Source organism: Bos taurus, chromosome 19 (genome assembly GCF_002263795.3).
Source record: "Bos taurus isolate L1 Dominette 01449 registration number 42190680 breed Hereford chromosome 19, ARS-UCD2.0, whole genome shotgun sequence".
Lineage (NCBI taxonomy): Eukaryota > Metazoa > Chordata > Mammalia > Artiodactyla > Bovidae > Bos > Bos taurus.
This window is the reverse complement of record NC_037346.1, coordinates 17,286,076-17,307,088: the sequence shown is the minus strand read 5'-3', so window position 1 is coordinate 17,307,088 and position 21,013 is coordinate 17,286,076. Positions and strand designations below refer to the sequence as shown.

The 21,013-nt window shown below is 50.9% G+C and overlaps 1 protein-coding gene across 3 annotated transcripts; it reads left to right on the top strand.

The window, feature by feature from the left end:
- The first annotated feature begins 6,542 nt into the window (after window positions 1–6,542).
- On the top strand, window positions 6,543–19,264 carry TMEM98 (transmembrane protein 98). 3 transcript variants are annotated; one of them, XM_024980011.2, is made up of 7 exons: window positions 6,543–6,720; window positions 8,805–8,985; window positions 10,448–10,579; window positions 11,687–11,720; window positions 14,173–14,288; window positions 17,040–17,099; window positions 18,419–19,264. In XM_024980011.2, the coding sequence occupies exons 2-7, from the start codon at window positions 8,855–8,857 to the stop codon at window positions 18,624–18,626; spliced, it is 681 nt and encodes a 226-aa protein (XP_024835779.1). In that variant the 5' UTR covers window positions 6,543–6,720; window positions 8,805–8,854; the 3' UTR covers window positions 18,627–19,264.
- The last annotated feature ends 1,749 nt before the right edge of the window (window positions 19,265–21,013 follow it).

Genomic DNA, 21,013 nt, shown 5'->3' with positions numbered 1-21,013 from the left:
TTTGTATTTCACATATGAGTAAATTCATATGATATTTGTTTCTCTCTTGTCTGACTTCTTTCACTTAACATAATATCCTCCAGGTCCATCCATGTTGTGGCAAATGGCAAGCGCTCATCTTTTTTTATGGCTGAGAACTATTTCATTGTATACAAAGTCCACAACTTCCTTGTGCGTCCATCCACCGATGGACACTTAGGCTGTTCTCCCATCTTGGCTATTGTAAACGATGCTGCTATGAGCCCAGGGGTGCACGTTATCAAATTAGTGCTTCTGTGTTCACAGAAAGAGAACCAGGACAACACAGCTAACTCTCTTTGCAATGACCTAAGTTACTTTTATTATTCTAATTACCTTTTCTAGGACCGGCTGTTTACCTGTCACTTGAAGAGGTTAGCCAACAGGTTTTAAGTCCGGTTACAAGCAGGTGAAGTGAGGGCGTGTCACTGAGGCATGACCCTGGAGTGGGGCAGGTGAGGAACAAGGTTTCAAAGGTGGTCAGGAAAGGGAAGAAGACTGACTTATCTCTAACCCTCTTCCCCATCTCTAAGCTCATAATCACCAGCCTGATCTTGACTTTGAACTTAGGGGCCGCCTGGTGTCGTGGCAAGAGCCTGCACTGAACTTTGCAGTCAGTCTGTTTCCAAGTCTGTAATATACAGATGATAATGCCTCCTGCATACAATTGTGGTTAAAAGTCAAATTCAATAATAAACATGAAAGTGTTTCTTATACTGACAGACTATAATTTCCCTTGCTCCTTGCCCCCCATTGCCCACTACCCAAGCCCTAATATCCCCTGAGGGAAATCTCTGTTAATGGTCCAGTTGTCTTGACTTAAAGAAAATGCAAACTTGGCTTTTGTTCCCAGGGAGGTGGCGGCCCAGCCCTGCCCTGCTAACTCTCAGCCTGCTTCCTCCAGCCCTCTTTCTCCCTGCTTCCTCCAGCCAGTCCCAGCCATTCTTCGAGTTGGCTCCCTTTCGCTCCTGCAAGGCAGTCTGGCTTCCCTGTGGTGTCTGTCCACGCCCACAGCTCAGAGGAGGCCCAACCTGCGTGTACACAAACCCCTCCCTGCTGGCCTCTCCTTGGAAAGCTGTTCACTAGCCCACGAAAGTGCCAGAATGCTTCAAACAAGCATGAACTCAGAATCAAATTGGGGATTTAAAACTCAGACTTAAATTCAGATCAACTTTCTTTCTCTCCAGTGCTGGTGGCTTACCCTCTGTTTCCCATGGGCTTAACCACCTGCCTTAAGTTCCCCCGTGGCTGCCACATCCCAGGGGACTTGCGAGCACTGGAAATGGGTCCAGAGTTCCCATCTCTGCTGTAGAACGACGGTGACAATAGTAAGCTTTATGTTCATTCCTTTCACAAGTGTTCATTGAGCAGCTACTAAATGCCAGGCATTGTGCTAGAACTGGGGGTCAGTAAAGTATAAGACAGTCAAGTCCTGAGCCCCATGGCATTTCCATCCTGAAAGGGGCATGTATGCTGAAAGGGGTGTGTGTGCTAAGTTGCTTCAGTCATGTCCGACTCTTTGCAACCCCACTGACTGTAGCCTGCCAGGCTCCTCTGTCCATGGGATTCTCCAGGCAAGAACACTGGAGTGGGTTGCCATGCCCTTCTCCAGGGGATCTTCCCGACCCAGGGATGTCTCTTACGTCTCCTGTGTTGGCAAGAGAGTTTTTTACCACTAGTGCCACCTGGGAAGCCCTCTGAGAGGGGAGAAGTAATAAATATCTAATGCACCATCAGACAGTAAAAGTACCATTAAAAACAAACAAACCAACCCCACGTCAGGGCAGGGGAGTGTAGATGACGGCAGGTGCTCCTTCAGATGGGGGTGATCAGGGAAGACTTCTTGGTGGAGGTGACTCTTGAGCAGACACCTGAGCAAAGGGAGGGAGGGAGCCATGGGAACAACAGCATCAAGGAGTCCAGGCCTGTAGGGAATTTTAAAGAAGTGAGTCCACTTATTTAGCCAGCACATAGATGGAGAGAGAGAGAAATGGAGCGTGAATCCTGCCCTCCCAATGGCAATGTGCATGCTGACTTTGGAGCAAAGCCCAGTCAGGATGCGTAGGGTGAGCTGGGCATGTTTGAGGAACGTCAAAGAGGCCCCGTTTTTTTTTTTTTTTTTAATATCATACTGTGATAAATATTTTTTAAAAAATTGTGATAAAATATACATAAGCTTGGCCACTTTATTTTTAAGTATACTGTGGTCACGGTGTTAAGTGCATTCTCGCTGTGTAACCATCAGCACAATTCCTCTCCAGCAGGTTTTTCATCTTCCCGTATGGGAACTGTACCCATTCAAGAGTAACTCCCCACTCCTTTCTCCTTCCAGCCCCTGGTAACCACCATTCTACTTTCTTTGCGATGAGGGTTTTCAATGCATCATCTCCCTTAATCCTCAAAGCTACTGGAGACCGTGGGTTTTGCTGTCACGCCCATTCTGCAGATGGGGACACTCAGTGGGAACTAAGATCACATAGCTACCAAGAGCACGAGACAGGCCTGGGAGCGCATTTTCCCTGGCTCAGCTCCCTGCCTGGTGGGGGTGACGGATGCCATTCTGCCGTCCCTCTGAGGGCCCGGAGGTGGGTCAGGAGGGTTTAGTGAGGGTCACAGGCCATGTGAGAAGCTGTTCTTGCTGGGGCAGGAGGGAGTTTTCATGCCTCAGTCCTGCTTGTCTGGAAGGAAGGGGCTGTTGCCTAGAGCTATGGGTTGAAGGTTGGAGGGGATCAACATCTATCTGCTACACTCCTTTCCAACGTTGGTCTTCAGGGCTACCTTTTAAGAGATGCTCAGCTGCCCTGAGTGGATGAGCATCTTAGGTGCTTGGCATCCAGTCTGCCAAGCAGTGCTACCCCCACCTCTTATCACTAGGACATAACACAAGACTGCTGCTGCTGCCAAGTCGCTTCAGTCGTGTCCGACTCTGTGTGACCCCATAGACGGCAGCCCACCAGGCTCTCCCGTCCCTGGGATTCTCCAGGCAAGAACACTGAAGTGGGTTGCCATTTCCTTCTCCAATGCATGAAAGTGAAAAGTGAAAGTGAAGTTGCTCAGTCGTGTCCAACCCTCAGAGACCCCCATGGACTGCAGCCTACCAGGCTCCTCCATCCATGGGATTTTCCAGGCAGGAGTACTGGAGTGGGGTGGGTGCCATTGCCTTCTCGGTAACACAAGACTAGGTGCTGCAAAAAGGGATCACCATTTTTTTTGAGCATCAAATGACACATACAGCTCTGTAGCTGGCATCAGAAGGAAGGAAACAAAGAGAAAGGATAGCAAGGTGGGACAGGCTCACAGCCAAGACCAGAGGACGTGTATTTTTGAAGATGAGGTGCATACAAGCTTGGGACAAAGGGGCTCTGGGTGTTGTAGCCATCACTGCGGCCATGGCAACCTGCCCGGTTTCAATACCCAGGTCACCAGAAGAGCTGCCAGTTTCCTGGATTGGGTGGTCTGGGCTTTGGTGCCAGGGAGTCTTGAGTTCCACTCTGGTTTCACCACTTGGGAGCCGGAAGAGCCTGGGTAAGTTGCCTTACCTCTCTGAGTCTATTTGCTCCCTTGCAAACATAATCATCCCATCTATTCAGGGCTGGTGGGAAGATCCAATGAGATAAGGCATGCAGGATGTCTAATCAGTGCCTGGTACATGCTGCTGTTTAAGTCATGTCCAACTCTTTGGCAACCCCATGGACTGTAGCCTGCCAGGCTCCTCTGTCCATGGGATTTTCCAGGCAAGAATACTGGAGTGGGTTGCCATTTCCTTCTCCAGGGGATCTTCCTGATCCAGGGATTGAACCCACATCTCCTGCATTGGCAGGCAGATTCTTGACCACTGAGCCACCTGGGAAACCCGCCTGATACACAGTTGGTGCTCAATAAATGTTCACTCCTTGCCTGGGTGGAGTGCAAGCTTGCAGCCACTGGCCAGGAACCAAGCCTTACACAACTTGATGCTCAGACTGTGTGGGGAAAGGGCTATATTTAGGGGCATTTGAATTGTGGGGAGCAGTCTGGCAACACTCCCTCTTGTATTCATTGAGGGGACCCGGCCCTTGTGTGCACAGATATTGGAAGGCAGGGCTCTGCCTGAATCTCACCTCCTGCAGGGCAAGCCAACAGGGTGAGGTCCCACCCAGGACTTTGATTCCGGAATAAAGATAAAGTTGAAGAGAAGGTCACGATCATTTCAGGGAGGTGGCACTCAGCCCTTGGAACTCCCTGTGGTGCCTGCCGACTTCCTAATCCTGGTCTTCAGTCTCCAGCTGATGCTATGGGCATCCCAGATCCTTTCAATAAGACCCCTTTCCACGTGGGACAAGCAACCAGTTTCTATTGCTTGCAAGTAAGAACACTGAGTACACACAAGGTCTTCTCAGGTCAATCTGGAGAGACTTCAAGGGGCACCGAGATGGCAGGAGTGGCCAGAATGAAGGGACACAGCTGGCTAGGAAAGGCACTGGTTCCACCTTAGCACCACCCTCTTCTCCCCGCAGTTGGGTGGTGGGTGGTTAACTGGAGCATTTGCACTGTCAGCTCCGGCAGCAGCTGAGATTTTTTTTTTAGTTTGGTTGCTTTTGTTTGTGTTGGTAAGTCTTTTCCATTTATAACCCCCTTTACACAAGCTTAATGCTTTTTTTCTTTTTACTTTTTTGGCTCTACCATGTAGTATGTGGGTCTTACTTCCTTAACCAGGGACCCTGCACACATCCCCCCCACTCCCCCGCATTGAAAGCATAGAGTCTTAACCACTGGACCACCAGGGAAGACCCAAAGCTTTCTTTAAATATCTCTCCTATAGAGTCACAAGTGTCTAAACCACCCAAGACAAAAACAGCACTCCATTTTTCTCAAGCGTATCCCCAAGACATGGGGATGCTGATTGTTCCCAGTCACCCATTCTGATGTTCGCTGCTTTGCTGTCGGTCTGTTTTCCTTACATGGAATGCAGGTTTTCCATAAAAGCCTTTTGGAGGGTAATAAAATCATCACTCAACCCTCTGGCCCCAGAGTGCCAATGGTGGGCAACCTGAGCTCTCACATGGCCAAGGCCTTAATAGGGTGTGAGGTGTGAGGGTATTTGCACCCAGCAGGGAACAGGGGTGGGCCGGGAGGGCAGGCCTGGAGATTCACCCACCCCTCTCTCATGACTCTTGCAACCAATGGTCTTATGAATTTTCCAGAGAGGCAAAAAATCTAGAGGTATCTATACAGTTCCTGATTTTTAAAAATGTTGGCAGCTAACTTGGTCTTTTTAAAACTCTAAGCCAAAACAATACTGCTGTGGGCTGGACATAATCTAGGAGTCACAAGATCAAAGTGCCTTCATTAAGCGCCAGGGGCCTAGTCTGAATCCTTCACCACTTGTCAACAGTATGGCCCTTAGACTGGTCAACTGGGTCCCAGGCTTTAGTTGGCCCTGCTCGGGTCCTGCAGAGTTTGAGGGCCAAGGAAAGGCCACAGCCCGTCTAGACATGCTCCTCGGACTCTGGACTCCGGAAATCCCTGCTCACACTATGCACAGCCTGCTTCCAGGGCCTTTGTGGACATCTGTCCTTCCAAGGCAGCCTGGTGTAGGCATCTTCAGGCCTGAGGGATGGCCCACTGCAGGGTGGGGGCAGTGTATGCACTGTGGGTCCCCCTTTAGTACAGGATGGAGTAGGGTTTGAACGGAAGGGACAGGACCCCCAACCCCTGTGGTGTATTCCTACCCTTGTCCCTGACAGGCGATTGGTAGGGACGGGGCTGCCTGTCACTACCCAGTGGGGCTCAGTCTATCATAAGAGCTACTACTGATTCACCACTGATCCTGGGCCCAACATGGTCCGCATCTGGACATTTAACTCAGGATGCTTATAAGTCCTGGTCCCTTTGGCAGAGGAAGAAACCAAGGTACCCGCTAGGTGTACAAGCTAGTGTACAAGCTAGTGAGTGGCAGTGTGATTGTGCTTGGTTGTTCAGTCGCGTCCGATTCTTTGCGACCCCGTGGACTGTATGTAGCCTGCCAGGCTCCCCTGTTCATGGGGATTCTCCAAGCAAGAATACTGGAGTGGGTTGCCAAGCCCTCCTCCAGGAGCTCTTCCCGATCCAGGGATCGAACCCACGTCTCCCTCATTGGAGGCGGATTCTTTACCGTCTGAGCCACCAGGGAAGCCCAGTGAGCCGCAGAGCCAGGATGTAAACCAGCCAGCGAACAGCGGAGTAGACCCGCTCCGGGACCAGCCACAATGCGGGGCCGCGGGGCGCTCCCCAACCCCAGGGGACGGCCAGTTCCTCGGCGCCCCCTCCCCGCCCCGCCCGGCCCCCGCGGGGGTGCAGGGACCGCCCGTCGGGTCGCTGAGCGACTGCCCCGCAGCTGCCCGGGGCCTCTCGCGGCCCCAACCCCCGGCCGGCCCGGGGGCCTGGCGGTGACGGCGGCGCCTGGCAGCGGGGGATTTGGATGCTCGGCCCGCGGCTCCCCCGCCCGCGCCGCCGCCGGGGGCTTGGCCGCCCGGACTTATCTCCGCGCCTTCCCGGCATGCCCCGCTCGCCGGCGGCCGCCAGTCCCGCGCCCCGACTCGGCCATCGCGGGGGGCCCGGCCGCGGGAGCGCCCCCGCCTGCGTCCCGGAGCCGCAGCCGCAGCCGCAGCCGCAGGTGGGTGAGCCTGGCGCGCCGCGGAGCTGGGGCCCGGGGCTCCCAGCCCACCGCCCCTTCGGAGCGGGGTACGCGGGGGTGGGGGGTGGGGGGAAAGGGTGCGGCGGGGGAGGGGAGCCCGGCGCCCGCGAGCGGGCTAAGTTGGAGCCTGCGCCTCGGAGCCATCGGGCCCCGCGTGGCGCGCGCCGGGGCGCGTGGGGTTCCCTCCCGACGACCTGGGTGTGGGGTGGGTGTTCTGGGTCGGGGCGGGGGGCGGTGCGCCGCGCAGAAGGAAGGAGATGGGGTCTTGGGTCTTGTTTTCTCCTTGTGGATTTAGAACCCACTAGAGGGAAACAGAATAACTCATCCGGAAACACACAGAAAATAACACAAAGAAAAAGGGAAACACACGAAGAAACACTCACGCAGACCGATCGCGGAGAGAGACCGCAACGACTCGAGAGAAAAGCTGGTGCACGCAGAGAAACACACCCGAAACTTCGCACTGGAAGAGAGGAAACAAAGCGGGTGGTCTTTGGAGACCCAGGGCGGGGGGAGGGGAAGGGAAAAGCCGAGAAAGCCTGAGACTAGGGGAGGGGAAAAAGAGCCGGGAATGGAGCGGAAAGCTGAGCGAGGGCAAGTGAAGAGAGTGAGAAATGAGAGGGGAAGGAAAAGAAAAGGGCTGAAGGAGGGAGCCCTTTAGGAGGGACAGTACAGAGAAACACATCCACGGTCACCGAGCAGGACACCCCCACGCCTCCTCCTAACACAATCAGAGATGAAAAAGGTAGAGCTCAGTCTTCTCACCCTTGTGGGCAAGTGCACAGCCAGGTGGGACAGCAGCTCTGTGAGTCCTCTGAGCCGGCTTCATTGGCACTTTGAGCCAGCCAAGTCCACCCGGAAAACTCCTATTCAAGCGTCAAAACCCAGCTCAAGCATCACCAGCTCTGGGCGAAAAGCCTTCCCAGAAAGTATCTTGCAAACACTGGTACTCTCTTTTCATGTACTTCTGGATGTGGCACATGCACACTAAGTTGAAATGGTTTGTCTGTCCTGAGTCCTGGAGTTAGAATTCTATGTCAAAGCACCCTTTTTTACAGGTGCAGAAATTAAAGCCCAGAAAGGGAGGAAGACTGGCTCAGAAGGACACAAGTGGGAGACCTACAATGAAATAACATTGTGAATACATACTTCTCTGAGATGCCATTGCTTCTCCAGCCTGTGAGGTTAAAATAGGTGTGAAATAACCTCCTAAATGAAAACAGGCAATAAACAGACGACAGACAGTTTAATACCAGTTGTAAGTTTCCAACGGGACTTCCTTGGTGGCTCAGTGATAAAGTATCCACTTGCTGATGCAGGAGACATGGGTTCCATTCCTGGATCAGGAAGATCCCCTGGAGAAGGAAATGGCAACTCGCTCCAGTATTCTTGCCTGGGAAATCCTATGGACAGAGGAGCCTGGCGGGCTACAGTCCATGAGGCTGCAAAGAGTCAGACACAACTCAGTGGCTAAACAACAGCAACATTTCCAAGACTGAAACTCAAGATCAAAACTTACCCTAGAATGTTTAGAATCCTCTTTTCTCCTTAGAAAGGACAAGGCAGGTGATAATCCGTCTCCGTTTGAGTGGATGACTTTATGCTTCCTGACTACATAGACTTGGACAAATTACTTAACCTCTCTGGGCCTCAGTTTTCTCAACTGTAAAATGGGGATACTAACACCGTCCTCATAGGATTGTTAGAAGGATAAACACGTACCACCAAGTGCCTGGCACAGACAGACCCTCAGTGAATACAGTCCCGCCCTTCTTCTTAGGTGGGTGTTCCTTCTGGTGCCTGGTGTGGATACGGAAACAGCAGCGCTACTGACAGTATATCCTTTTGTCCCCGGCCGAAGAGGCCATCCTGCTCCAACTGGGGAGCAAAGGCTTTGATTCGGTTGGCCAAGAAGTTCATTCAAGTTTTCCCATAACATCTTCCACAAAAACTGGAATGAACTTTTTGGCCAACCCAGTAGTAAAGGAAAAGATAACATTTGGGGCATGACCTAAAATGTGTCTTGATTCTGTTCAGGCCCTCGGGTGTCCACAGGTGGAGCGGAAGGCAGGTAAGACCCCACTCTTTTGCTGCTGCTTCACCAGGCTGCTCAACCCTTGTGTCTTGCCAGCTTCAGCCCATGAGGGGGACTGACCAGGACTGAGGGAGCCAGCTGGAAGCATGGAGACCGTGGTGATTGTTGCCATAGGCGTGCTGGCCACCATCTTTCTGGCCTCCTTTGCAGCCTTGGTGGTGGTTTGCAGGCAGCGCTACTGTCGGCCTCGAGACCTCCTGCAGTGCTATGATTCCAAGTGAGTGGCCCAGGGAGGGAAAGGACGAGAGAGGAACTGTGCCCTGAAGCGCCAACAAAAGAGAAAAGAAGTTTGGTGCTGGGCAACTGTCACTCAACTTTTATCTCGAAAATGGTACCCTAAGGCTGTCATTCCCAGTAAAGATCTCAGAGCCTAAGAATGTTCCATAAGCTCCCCAGCATCCTGAACTGCCTTGGACTCTGTCTGTGAACTTGTTCATCTAGCACCCGTCTATCCCCAGCTGTCCACTTAACAACTGAGCAGGCCAAATCATGGACAGAGGAACCTGGTGGGCTACAGTCCAGGGGCTTGAAAAGAGTTGGACACAACTGAGCGACTAAGCACAGCACAGCACAACCCCTTTCTAACCAACCTCGTGCGTCCGTGAGTGCTGAGTCGCTTCAGTCGTGTCTGACTTTGCTTGACCCTGTGGACCAGAGCCCGCCAGGCTCCCCTGTCCATGGGATTCTTCAGGCAAGAATACTCGAGTGGGTTGCCTTGCCCTCCTCCAGGGGATCTTCCTGACCCAGGGATAGAACCTGGGTCTCTTATGTCTCCTACAGTGGTAGGTGGGTTCTTTACCGCCAGCACCACCTGGGAAGGCCCCCAACCAACCTCATAGGAGCAGAAATCTGATGCCCTGCACTCCAAGCCACACACTGAAGCAGTAGACACTTGGGGGTTGCAAAACCCCAGCATAAGATCATGTCTCATCTCTGCGCAGATTTCTTCATGATGTTCTTCACATGAAACCTACTTGGTAATCAAGATCTTATTTTCAGGTTAGGGATATTTTAATTCCTACATCCCAAGGGACACTGACCACTAAACCCTGAGTTTCTCTTACCCCTTTGTTTGAATCCTATCAGCATGTCTGTCGAGTGGTCATAATTAGTAAATGCCCATTTGTGTGACCCAGGAAAGCTCTGCGATGGTGTCTCATGTTTTCAAGAACCCCTGTTTTAAAGTAGGAGGTGTTTTTACATCCCCCTCTTCTCTAGTATAACTTGGAGGGGGTAGGATCATGCGGGTGGACCAAGGTGGCTCCCAGAAGCTGATTCTACAGAACTAGTAGGGGGTGCAGGTCAGTTTGGGTAATAGGAACTTGAGCTTCTCCATAAAAGGTAGGCTTGAAGGGGAAACAAGTTACAAATGGATGTTTTGTCCTGAAAAAGCATCCCTGTGTAGGATATCTTTGTGATGACTATGGTTGTAGCCCTGCCTTTCTCTGAGCAGCTCTTCTTGTTGTGTGTCGTTTTTTCTTGTGTTCCTGTGCCCTGCCTCCTTGACTCACTCCCTCACCATGTGCCTGGCCCGCACCGAAGTCCCACTCACCTTCGGTTTGGATCTAGAACAAGTTCTTGCTTTCACTTACTCATTCCACTTATCCTTTCAGAGGGTGAGTGGGCCTTGATGAGGAGAGAGTCGGCAGGAACCCACTCACCTGGGCTCTTCCTTCCAGGCCCATCGTGGACCTCATTGGCGCCATGGAGACCCAGTCTGAGCCCTCTGAGCTAGAACTGGATGACGTTGTCATCACCAACCCTCACATCGAGGCCATTCTGGAGAACGAAGACTGGATCGAAGATGCCTCGTAAGGCCTTGGGGACTGTTCGCTTTTCTCCAGCCGCCAGTGGGTGGCGAATTGGGCTCCTGGGTCCCCTTTCCTGGCTTCCTTTGCCCGAGCTTGGCTGAGCACCCTGGAGCACTGTGTCCATTGCTGCGTTCCCCTACCCTCACTGTGGGGGGACCTAGAGTGTGACACCACGGTGACTGTCCTCACTTTCCCCATTTTGCAGACCCAAACACTGAGGCCTGTAGATGTGTGGCAGAGGTGTTATAAAGTCACCGTGATGTGCTTGGGTTATCCTTGAGGTGCCCGTGAATATGGCCCTCAGGCTCCAGGGATGCAGTCTTTGTCTCTAGGGTCCCTCGGGGATCCCTCCACCCCGCTGCGGGTTCAGAAGTGTGTGTTGCCCCCTTCCCTGTCGCTCAGCCCTTCATTCACTGGGTGGGTGTTAACCGGTGTGATGTGCAGGCTCTGGGCCAGACAATGCAGCTTTGAAACTGGTGGTGGAGACAGAATTCTACTAAATAAGACTATTTTGGAAATGATGGAGGGAAGGGGTGGGTCTCTTCAGGTGCAGTGAGCACACGGAGGAGGCGGCGTCTATGAAGTTGCTGGGCTAGAGGAGCGGGGTGGACCTCTAAAGGCTTTCCCAGAGTGGGCGCCTTTCGTCCCAGGTCTTTTTGTTTTCCATTTTTTTTTGGCTGCATTTGCAGCATGGGGAGCTTCTCTCCGGCTCCTACTGGAGATAGAACCCCTACTCCCTGCAGTGGAAGCTTGAAGTCTTAATCGCTGGACCGCCAGGGCAATCTCTTCAGGACTTGAAAGATGAGTTCACCAGGCAGAGGATACGGGGAAGGATTCCCTGGGTGGAGGGAACAGTCTCCGAAGCTCAGGTTGTGGCACTAGCTGGAGGAGTCTGTTGGGTGCTGGAGGGGAAAGGGGAAGACAGGGGAAAGAAAGGGCTTCCTGCTTTAGCTCCTGGGCTTGTTCATTTTACCGCTGAGGTGTCCCGGCTCTCAGGTGGTGTCCAGCCGTGCCTGGGGGTCAGAGCTGGAGGAGGCATGGAGGTGGTGGCTGGAGGGAGGTGGGCCTCTCTGGAGAAGCCCTGACAAATGCTTCTTGTCTCCCCAGGGGTCTCATGTCCCACTGCATCGCCATCTTGAAGGTAATACTCTTTGATTTCCCCAGGAGAATAAGGGGGTGGTCACCAAAGCATCTGGGTGCACAGACTGTCCAGGAGGAGGGACTTTGGGAGGAGCACTGATCCCTGCAGGAGGCCTCTTGTAACTCTTGGAGTTCCTTCTGTTCATTTCCGCTTCTGGTCTGTTCTCCTTTGAATTCTGGAGGCCCTTTCAAAGGCTTTACTCCACCTGATCCTCACAGTACAGTGGCCGGTGGAAAGATAGCAGAGACAGTCACCAATCACATGTTCACTGACCAGGCAGAAAGCTGTGTGCAGAATAGCAGAGCAAGACCGCAGCCATTTGGGGGAAGGGCAGTTCTCAGCTTCTCCTGGACACTTGCATGAACTGAGGGCTCAGCCCTTGAAGCGAGTTGAGCTCTGTATTAGGGCATCTCCAGTTACTAGAAAGTTCCTCACCAGCCCTCTCTGTGACAGTGGTCAGCCAGACAGGACGATCAATCAGTGTTAAAAAATCCAAACCATGATACTTCAGCCTGAGAGCAGACTGTTTTTTGTTTTAAAGCCAACAGCCTCCAGGACAGGGTGGAGAGTTGCATCCAATTTGCATTTAGGGCAATTTTTACAGTTTTGTGTAATTTTTATAGTTTGGGGTAATTTTTATTGTTTTGGGATAATTTTTACAGTTTTAGCATTTGCTTACCAGTTCTTGCCTTACATTCTCAGACTTATTAGGACAATAATAATATTGAAGTGTTTGGCCAGTGGCAAATATTGTTCATTTCAGTAGTAGCCTGGGAAACCACACTTTTCTCTCTTTGTCTAGCAATTATTCAAGATCTCAAAAAAGGCAGCTTTTTTGAAGTGTGTGAAGTGTGTCATTTGAAAATGACACTTAAGTGTCATTCAGTACAAAATATTAAAAAGTCATTTGTCGCACTTCTTCTTTAGCTATTCTTTTAGGGGACAAAGAAGTGCCTGGGAAGATGTTGTCCCAGAGTCCAGGCTTATTGTTGAGTTCCAAGAAGCTCTTTTTAAAAAACTTTATTTATTTTTAATTGAAATATGATTGCTTTACAATACTGTGTTGGTTTCCGCTATACAGCAACACGAATCAGCCATAGGTATACATATGTCCCCTCCCTCTCGAACCTCCCTCCCACCTCCCACTTCATCGCACCCCTTTAGGTTGTCTCAGAGCCCCGGTTTGAGTTGCCTGAGTCATACAGCACGTTCCCACTGCCTGTCTGTTTCACATATGGTGATGTGTGTTTCCACACTACTCTCTCCACTCATCCCACCCTCTCCTTCCTCCCCGCGCTGTATCTGTAAGTCTGTTCTCTATGTCTGCATCTCCCTTGCTGCCCTGCAAATAGGTTCATCAGTACCGTCTTTCTAGATTCCGTTTCTGTGCGTTACTATACGATGTTTGTTTTTCCCCTTCTGACTTACCTCACTCCGTGGTTACAGATGGGGATGGACAGGTCTAATGACTGGAGCGGCGATGCCACATTACGTCTTCCTTCTCCCAGCCGGGATGTGTCCTATCTTTGGGTTTTGTCCCCTGCCCTTATCTGTTAGAGGAGGGGGATGAATGGCAGCTGAGGTGCGGGATAAATCAGCCGTAAGGAGTCTTACTGGGCTCAGTGGTCCATCCTGAGACCCTCTCAGCTTCCTCTTGAGTGCTCGAAGCCCTGCTGCTTGGCCACCTGCCCTGGAGACCCTGTGGTGGGGCCTCGAGGGAAGGGCCTGGGCTGTCCCCTGGGTGGGCTCTCGGGCTTCTTTCTGCCTCTCTTCCAGCCCCACGTATATGTGATGAAGTTGATGGAAATTCTTCCCCAGGGACAGAAGCACATCCAGGTTCTGACACTGTGGGGGGCACGACAGTGAGGAGCAAAGCTTTAGGGGTGGCCGGCGCGCTGGTGGATGACGAGAAGGAGGCCGTGTGTCCCAGTCTTGCCATTTTCCTTCCCGGCCCCCCCCCCCCCACGGCCCTTTTATCATCCTCATGACAAACATGCTAAAATGTTATCCCAGAAAATTGTTGATATAAATTCTGCTTATCTGGCCATGTTTCTGAGGATGCCTGCAGAGATCTTTATCATTTTGGAAGACAAAGCCAGGAGGTGAAGGAATCGAGAGAGAAAATAGGTTTTGGCCCTGAAGGGAGAGGATGAAGTTAGAGCACATGATTTTTCTTAGGACAGATTATTTCAGCTCAGACTTCTCTTAAGCCGAGAAACCCTGGCCCTGGTCTGAGGTTCCCACCCCACCCTCCTTACCCGGCCGTGTCCTTGGGTTTGCCTCTTCCATCCCTCTCATCTCTGCATGCTTTTCACTTCAGTCTGTCCTTGAGGTTAGGGGGGCCCAGCCGTGGGATGGGGGGTGGTGGTGGCGTGTTTGTCTTCGTGGGATGGCAGAAACCCTTGGGGGCTGGGTCCCCGCCTCATCACCTCTCTGCTCCCTGTTGCGGTAGATCTGTCACACTCTGACCGAGAAGCTCGTTGCCATGACAATGGGCTCAGGGGCCAAGATGAAGACCTCAGCCAGCGTCAGTGACATCATTGTGGTGGCCAAGCGCATCAGCCCCAGGTGAGGTCCCCACACTCCAGGGTGGCGGGGGGCCAGAAGTGGGGGTGGGGGAAGGGACAGGCTCCCCTGAGCAGCTTCAGGGGCAACTTGAATGGTTTATGCCCCACACATTCCCAGAGAGCCCAGGAGGGTTTAGAGGCTGGGAGACTTTTCAGGCTAGGGTGGTGTCACAGGCTCCCCTCCCCTCCGGCGTGACCCCTCCCATAGGTTTTTTGGGAAGTGCCAGCATATGACTAGGGCCCCCCAGCTCCCTCTTCCTCAATCCCATGCCAGCTGGGGCAGCTCTCCTTCCCCTGGGCACACCTTCCCGGGCTCTGGGCCAGCAAGTGCACTTGCCACTGGTGCCCACACCCCAGTGAGCAGTGAGCTTCCCGTGTGCCCCACCCCAGCTGATATCTGTACTGAGACCAGCCCCGGCCCCATCCATGGCCAGGCCAGCAGCCCCCAAGCCCGGGTGGGAGGTGAAGGGATCATTCATATCTCCCAGATTCCAGGCTGTCTGCAGAATCCCACGTAGGAGGCAACCGGCTGGACTGCAGGCGACAGCAGCTCCACCCCTTCTTCATCTGGCCTCCGTTTTGTGAAGAAAAGAAAGCTCTGTTTCTTAGAGGGAAGGGTGGTACTAAGTTGGGGCTGCCATCTAGTGGCTGGTATGTGGATGTGCCTGAGTCAGGAGTTTTTTCCCCCAGTTCAGGAGGTTTTCTTAAATCAGCCTCCTGAGTTCCAGGGGTCCTCGCTTTCGCCTGTGGGCTGGGATGGATCTCAAGGAACACTAATAGTCCTCGGAGGGAACGTGAAAGAGTTGGTTAAAGAGTTGGTGCACTTGAACTCCGTCCAGGGAGTTCAGTGAGTTGAGACAGTGGGAGGGAGATAATCCAGAAGGATCTGAGCTGTCCCGGGCGGGTGTGGCTACAGGAATGGGATCAGCCTAGGTCGGCCCCTGGCCTGAAGTGGACCCAGGCTCCGAGCAAGCACCAGCCCTTCCTCTAGTATATGCTGGACTTCGCTCATACTTCCTGTCACTTCTAAGAGCCGTCCCAGGTCCTGGCAAATTCCTGTGACGCCAGGATACAAGGCATCATCACCGGGGGGCTTGGAGAAGGAGACAGAGGGCGATTTCTGAGTCCCAGTGGAGTCCTGGGGGGTCAGGCCTAGCAGCGGTGCTGGAGCGAGGGTGTGAAAGCGCTCAGAGGGTGGACCTCACGCGGGGCGCTCACTGGCCCGTCCTACTGAGCACCTTGGACTGCTTCCAGAATGATCCCTGCCATAAATCAGTCAGGGTCCTTGCTCTCTCTGCCCTCACACATCTTTTATCCCCATGGCTTTTCTTATTCTATTTTGTGCAGTGTATTGATAGCATACTAGTTTCAAGAAGAGTGGCTTCAGCTGCTGCTGCTGCTGCTAAGTTGCATCAGTTGTGTCCGACTCTGTGCGACCGCATAGATGGCAGCCCACCAGGCTCCTCTGTCCCTGGGATTCTCCAGGCAAGAATACTGGAATGGGTTGCCATTTCCTTCTCCAGTGCATGAAAGTGAAAGTGAAGTCGCTCAGTCGTGTCCAACTCTTAGCAACCCCATGGACTGTAGCCTTCCAGGCTCCTCTGTCCATGGATTCTCCAGGCAAGAGTACTGGAGTGGGTTGCCATTGTCTTCTCCTACAGGGTAGGAAAAAGGGCTGGCCAAATTGGGCACTGAGTGACCATGCACCTGCGCTTCCTCATCAGCCCCTCAGCCCCAAGACAAGGACCTTCAAGGCTGTTTGCAAGTGCTTTTGGAAATCAAACAACTCATTGTTATTTTTTGCTTCTTGACTAAATGGTCCAGGAGCAAGAATTTGAATGAAAACATTGAATCATGCAAATGAGGATGAATAAGTAGTTCCTTCTTGAATTTGATTTTTTAAAAAATTAACTATGAACTGTATCATGTGCTGCAAGAAATCCAGTGGAGCAGTTTGAACCCAAATTAAACTTGGAGCATTTTTTTAGTGTTCTGAATATCTACCTGTAACTATTTTTAAAAAAAAATACAAAAGTAATAAGCACTTGTAAAAGTTAAAAATTGCAGAAATAGAGAATCTGAAAAGTGAAGGGACTCGCCACCCCCCAGTCCCACCCCATCCCAATTCCTGGAAGTAATCAATCACTGTTCAATGGTAAGTATTTCTGCAGACTGGTCCCTCACTTCCTGCCAAATGTCATAGCTATTGTTTATTCATTTTTATGCAAATAGGATCCATCAGACTTTATATCTTGTTTGGCAGTTTGCCTTTTTGATGTAGTAGTATATCTTGAACATCATTTCACATATGTGAACTTGTACTTTTTAATCCATTGGAACTGAAAACCAGAAGAAATATTCTCTAAACAGAAGTCAAAGTCTTTTTAATTAATTAATTTTATCTATTTAAACTTTTAAAATTTATTTTCATTTATTTGTTTTTAAAAGATTTAATTTTTCACTTATTTATTTGGCTGCACTGGGTCTTTATCGTGGCATGTGGGATCTAGTTCCCTGACCAAGGATCAAACCTGGGCCCCCTGCATTGGTAGCACAGAGTCTTAGCCACTGGACCCCCCAGGGAAGTCTCTAAAGTCTTTCTGTTTAAGTACCTGTCCGAGAATGCAGTTACAGAAAGTCACTAAAGGCTGGGTCTGGAATGTCTAAAGAGAAGCTTTGGGGTGAGGAAAGGAAGGAAGGAGAAAAGGCCATAAGAAAAGGGAAATACTGAAAACCTTTTGCCTCCCCTCAGAGTGGACGACGTTGTAAAATCCATGTACCCTCCGCTGGACCCAAAGCTGCTAGATGCCCGGTGAGAGGGGTGGGGTGGTCGTGTCTCTTTTCACGCTGAAAGCTCCCCATGTTACCAGATCTGTGAGGTTGGCTGTTTTGGTGGTGGTGGAGAAGTCTGCTTTGTTGGGTTCCCAAGACTGCCCCAGCTTTGGGTACCATTCACTTCACTGTGAAGGGTCAGCCAACCAGTGAGCCAGGCCTGGCTGGATGCTCGTGGCCAGAGTTCTTCCTGAAACCCCAGAGGAGCAGGAGGAAGAAACAGTCTTAGGTTTTGAATTTTCTGTGATGAAACGTCCATCCAAGCTAAGTCCTATCTGCACCTCCCCACCCTCCGATTGCCCCCATGGCTCTCTCTGCTCTTTGGACCCCTGAAGCAGACACGCCTCAGCTGTGAGTACTGCCCAGTGGGTCGCTGGTGTGGGTGGTGGGCAGGAATTGAGACTGGAAGTGACAGGTCAGCTAAAGCTGTGCTCACCTTCTCAGTACATGCCCAGGAACCCTGTCTCATGATCGGCCCTTATACACAGAGCATACTTACGCTTTTGAGATTGTTATGTTCCTCTGCCAAATGCAAACCCACTTAAAAAGAAACAAAACAAAGCATGTTCCTTTGTCTCTCAGATTTATATGACTGTTTCACAGGCCCATTGTGTAATAATTGCCAGACAGGCTGTGGGTCACAGCAATTCTGTTGGTTTCTCTACTCTACTTCTATTACTGCCCAGCTGTGTTCGTGGGCTCGTCATCTGTAATGCATTCCCAAATGCATCATGCGTACTCACTATTTAGAAGATGCTCTACAGTGAATTTTTCAATACTGAAAAAGCAAGCCACCTCCTCTGTTTGGTTTGCAGTTAAATTTTTTGTGAGAATGTGGTAAACCAGCGCTGGGTCTTATTGATTCAGAATCAATACATGATGCCCAAGGTGGGGTATGAAGATCCTGTCTTTAAGTGGGCAGCAGCTGGAGATGTGCTTATCCCATTGACTAGACCCAGACTGTCCCACAGAACCCTCTTCTGGGAGATGTTATTGGATGTGTTGCAGAACGTGGGCTCCCAGTCTTAAATAAGTTAGTGAGACTCAAAGAGTATTACATTCTTTTCCTAGAACTTAATCGTGTGCGTCATCTGAGAAGGGCTTCAGTTACCTTTGTTTAACGCAGATGTTCACAAATTTATTTGAGCATGGAACCCTTTTAAAATTACATACCTAGCCACCTCTTGAGGACGGGACTCCAGCTTGGGGAACCCTAGTCTAGACTCTGTCCCTTTGGGCTTTAGGGCAAAGTCCCTTAGATCCTAGGGAAGCTGATCCTGTTTTTTTTTTTTTTTCTAGGACAACTGCCCTGCTGCTGTCTGTCAGTCATCTGGTGTTGGTGACCAGGAACGCCTGCCACCTGACCGGAGGCCTGGATTGGATTGATCAGTCGCTGACAGCCGCCGAGGAGCACTTGGAAGTCCTTCGAGAAGCAGCCTTAGCTTCTGAACCAGATAAAGGCCTCCCAGGCCCCGAAGGCTTCCTTCAGGAGCAGTCAGCCATTTAGTGCCTAACTGGCCAGCAACTGGTCACAGGGGCCAGTCTGCTGCCATGACTGGGTGGCTCAGCTGAGCCTTCCGCTTCTTCCTGTAGAGTTAGTTGCTCTCCACGGCTGGGGAGTCCAGCTGTGTTTGTGTAGTAAAGCAGTTGGTGCCTCTGTTGTAGTTACAAATGGCAGCTGGTAAGTGGCAGTCTAATCCCACAATTAGGGGAGATGACAGTCACCATCTGTACAGCTGAGCTTTGAAAACGGGAGGACTGTAAGCTGTATTTAGCTCACCTAGTGCTTTTAAGAAAATCCAGCCACCGTCTTAAGCATCAGGAGGTTTCACATTAAAATCAGAATTTCTGGCTTCTCTCAAACAATCAGAACATGATGAAGCAGCTCTGATCTGCATTTTCCAAAGTGGACAATCAGTTGGAACTAAAGAGGAGTTGCCTCTCTTGACAATACTTGTCCTCTCTCACTTGGCCTTTTTCGTTTATTTGTGTTGCGTGCCTGGTCCCTGAGGATCTGAGTGCCTACTTCACTTTATAGGTTTGGGTTTGAAGGTGAGCAATGTAGAGTTGATCATTCCCTTATCATTATGCCTGCAATTTTACCTAGCTACCACTAGGTGGAGAGTAAATACATTCTTAGCTTTCCCTCCAGCGTGTGGTTATTGAGTCAGATGCAAGTGCGTGGTGTGGTGGGACATATCTGAGAACTGAGGGTGGAAGGAGAGGGGCTGTGACTCTCGAGGATGCCTTGTGGGTCTGACTGAAAATATTCAGAGACCTCCTCCCCAGAGTTCAGACAGGTGAAAATACCACCAGGCAGTAGTTTCCACACTAGGAATGACATCCACAAAAGATGGGTTCCCATTCCTTTGGTATCTGTTTGGCAGTTATTGAAAGGTGAGGACCATTTTTTACGATTTGAGACCTTTGGAGGACCCAGAATCACAATTGCCTAATCCAGTGTGTGTTAGTGGCTCAGTCATGTCCAACTCTTTGCAGCTCCATGGACTGTAGCCCGCCAGGCTCCTCTATCCACAGAATTCTCCAGGCAAAAATACTGAAGTGGGTAGCCGTTACCTTCTCAACTTAGGGATCTTCCCAACCTAGGGATCAAACCTGGGTCTCCTGCTTTGCAGCCAGATTCTATACCATCTGAGCCACCAGACATGCATCCAAATTCCATCATTTCCATCACAAGCATATAGGAACACCTGGAATACTTTGCTTCCTCCCGGGATCTCAGAGTCAACCTCGCTCTTTGGAGTGGGCACTGGCTCAGGAGCTGCCTTGGTTCATATCCTGTGCTGTTAAGCATGTTTGGAACTCCATGTCTGTTCCCATTTCATTTTCCGTGCCCTAATTCAAGTCAGCAAATCCCTCATCCTGATTTTAGAGAACCAAGAACCCATCATGGTCCCAAGCCCAAGATCGGGACCTTGCTCATCACTGAGATGTGTCATCCATACAATTTCTCCTAAAAAGCAAGAGGCTTCTCACTAGCACAGTACATGCCAGTTCCCCACTTGAGAAGATGGATTCTCAACAGGGAAGCTGGGGATCAACTCTCATAGAAGGGTGGAAGGATTCCTGATGACGGGGGGCACCTTATTGGATTGTCTGCTCCTATCAACGCTGACCACATGCTGGGTAACTTTCCTGTCTTGCTGGTGAGCTGTGAATGGGAAATATTCAGAATTACTTTGACTTTTCTTTCTTATATTTTTAAGATTTCTTTATATATGGACCATTTTTAAAGTCTTTATTGAATTTGTTACAATATTGCTTCTGTTGTTTATGTTCCGTTTTCTTGGCCGGCCGTGGGGCATGTGGGATCTTAGCTTCCTGACCAGGGATGAAATTCGCACCCTCTGCATTGGAAACCTGGAGTCTAAACCTCTCCCCACTTTGACTTTTCTATCTGTGGGCTCCATCATAGGTATCCAGAGTCCTGTTTTTGTCCTTTTCCCTCCCTTTCAATACCTGCTTTTGTAACCAGATTGGGAACCACCACGCTAAGGTTGCAGTGACCGCCACAGCTGTCACTGTCCCTGCATTTCAACCCAGACCAGAGCCCTTAGCCAAAGAGAGCCCTTAACCTCTCAGACACCATCCACAGGTGTGGGGTTAGAAGTGGAGAAGTTTCCCAGCATCTCTTCCCGTCTCTTCTCATTCCCATCTCTTCTCTGAGCCCTGGCAAGTCCTGGACCACCTGCTCCCCCAAGCCCTGAGATCCTGATCCTTTAGTAGTGAGGTTCCTGAAGACCTTAAAAGCGTCTGCCAGGCTGCAGGATCTGCGATTCTGCTCCTGTATAGTCTTCCTTTTGTCTCTAGCTCAGGACAAATACGTCTCTGGATCTGGTTGCTGTTGGCGCCTGGTGGATGAGGTGGAAGCAC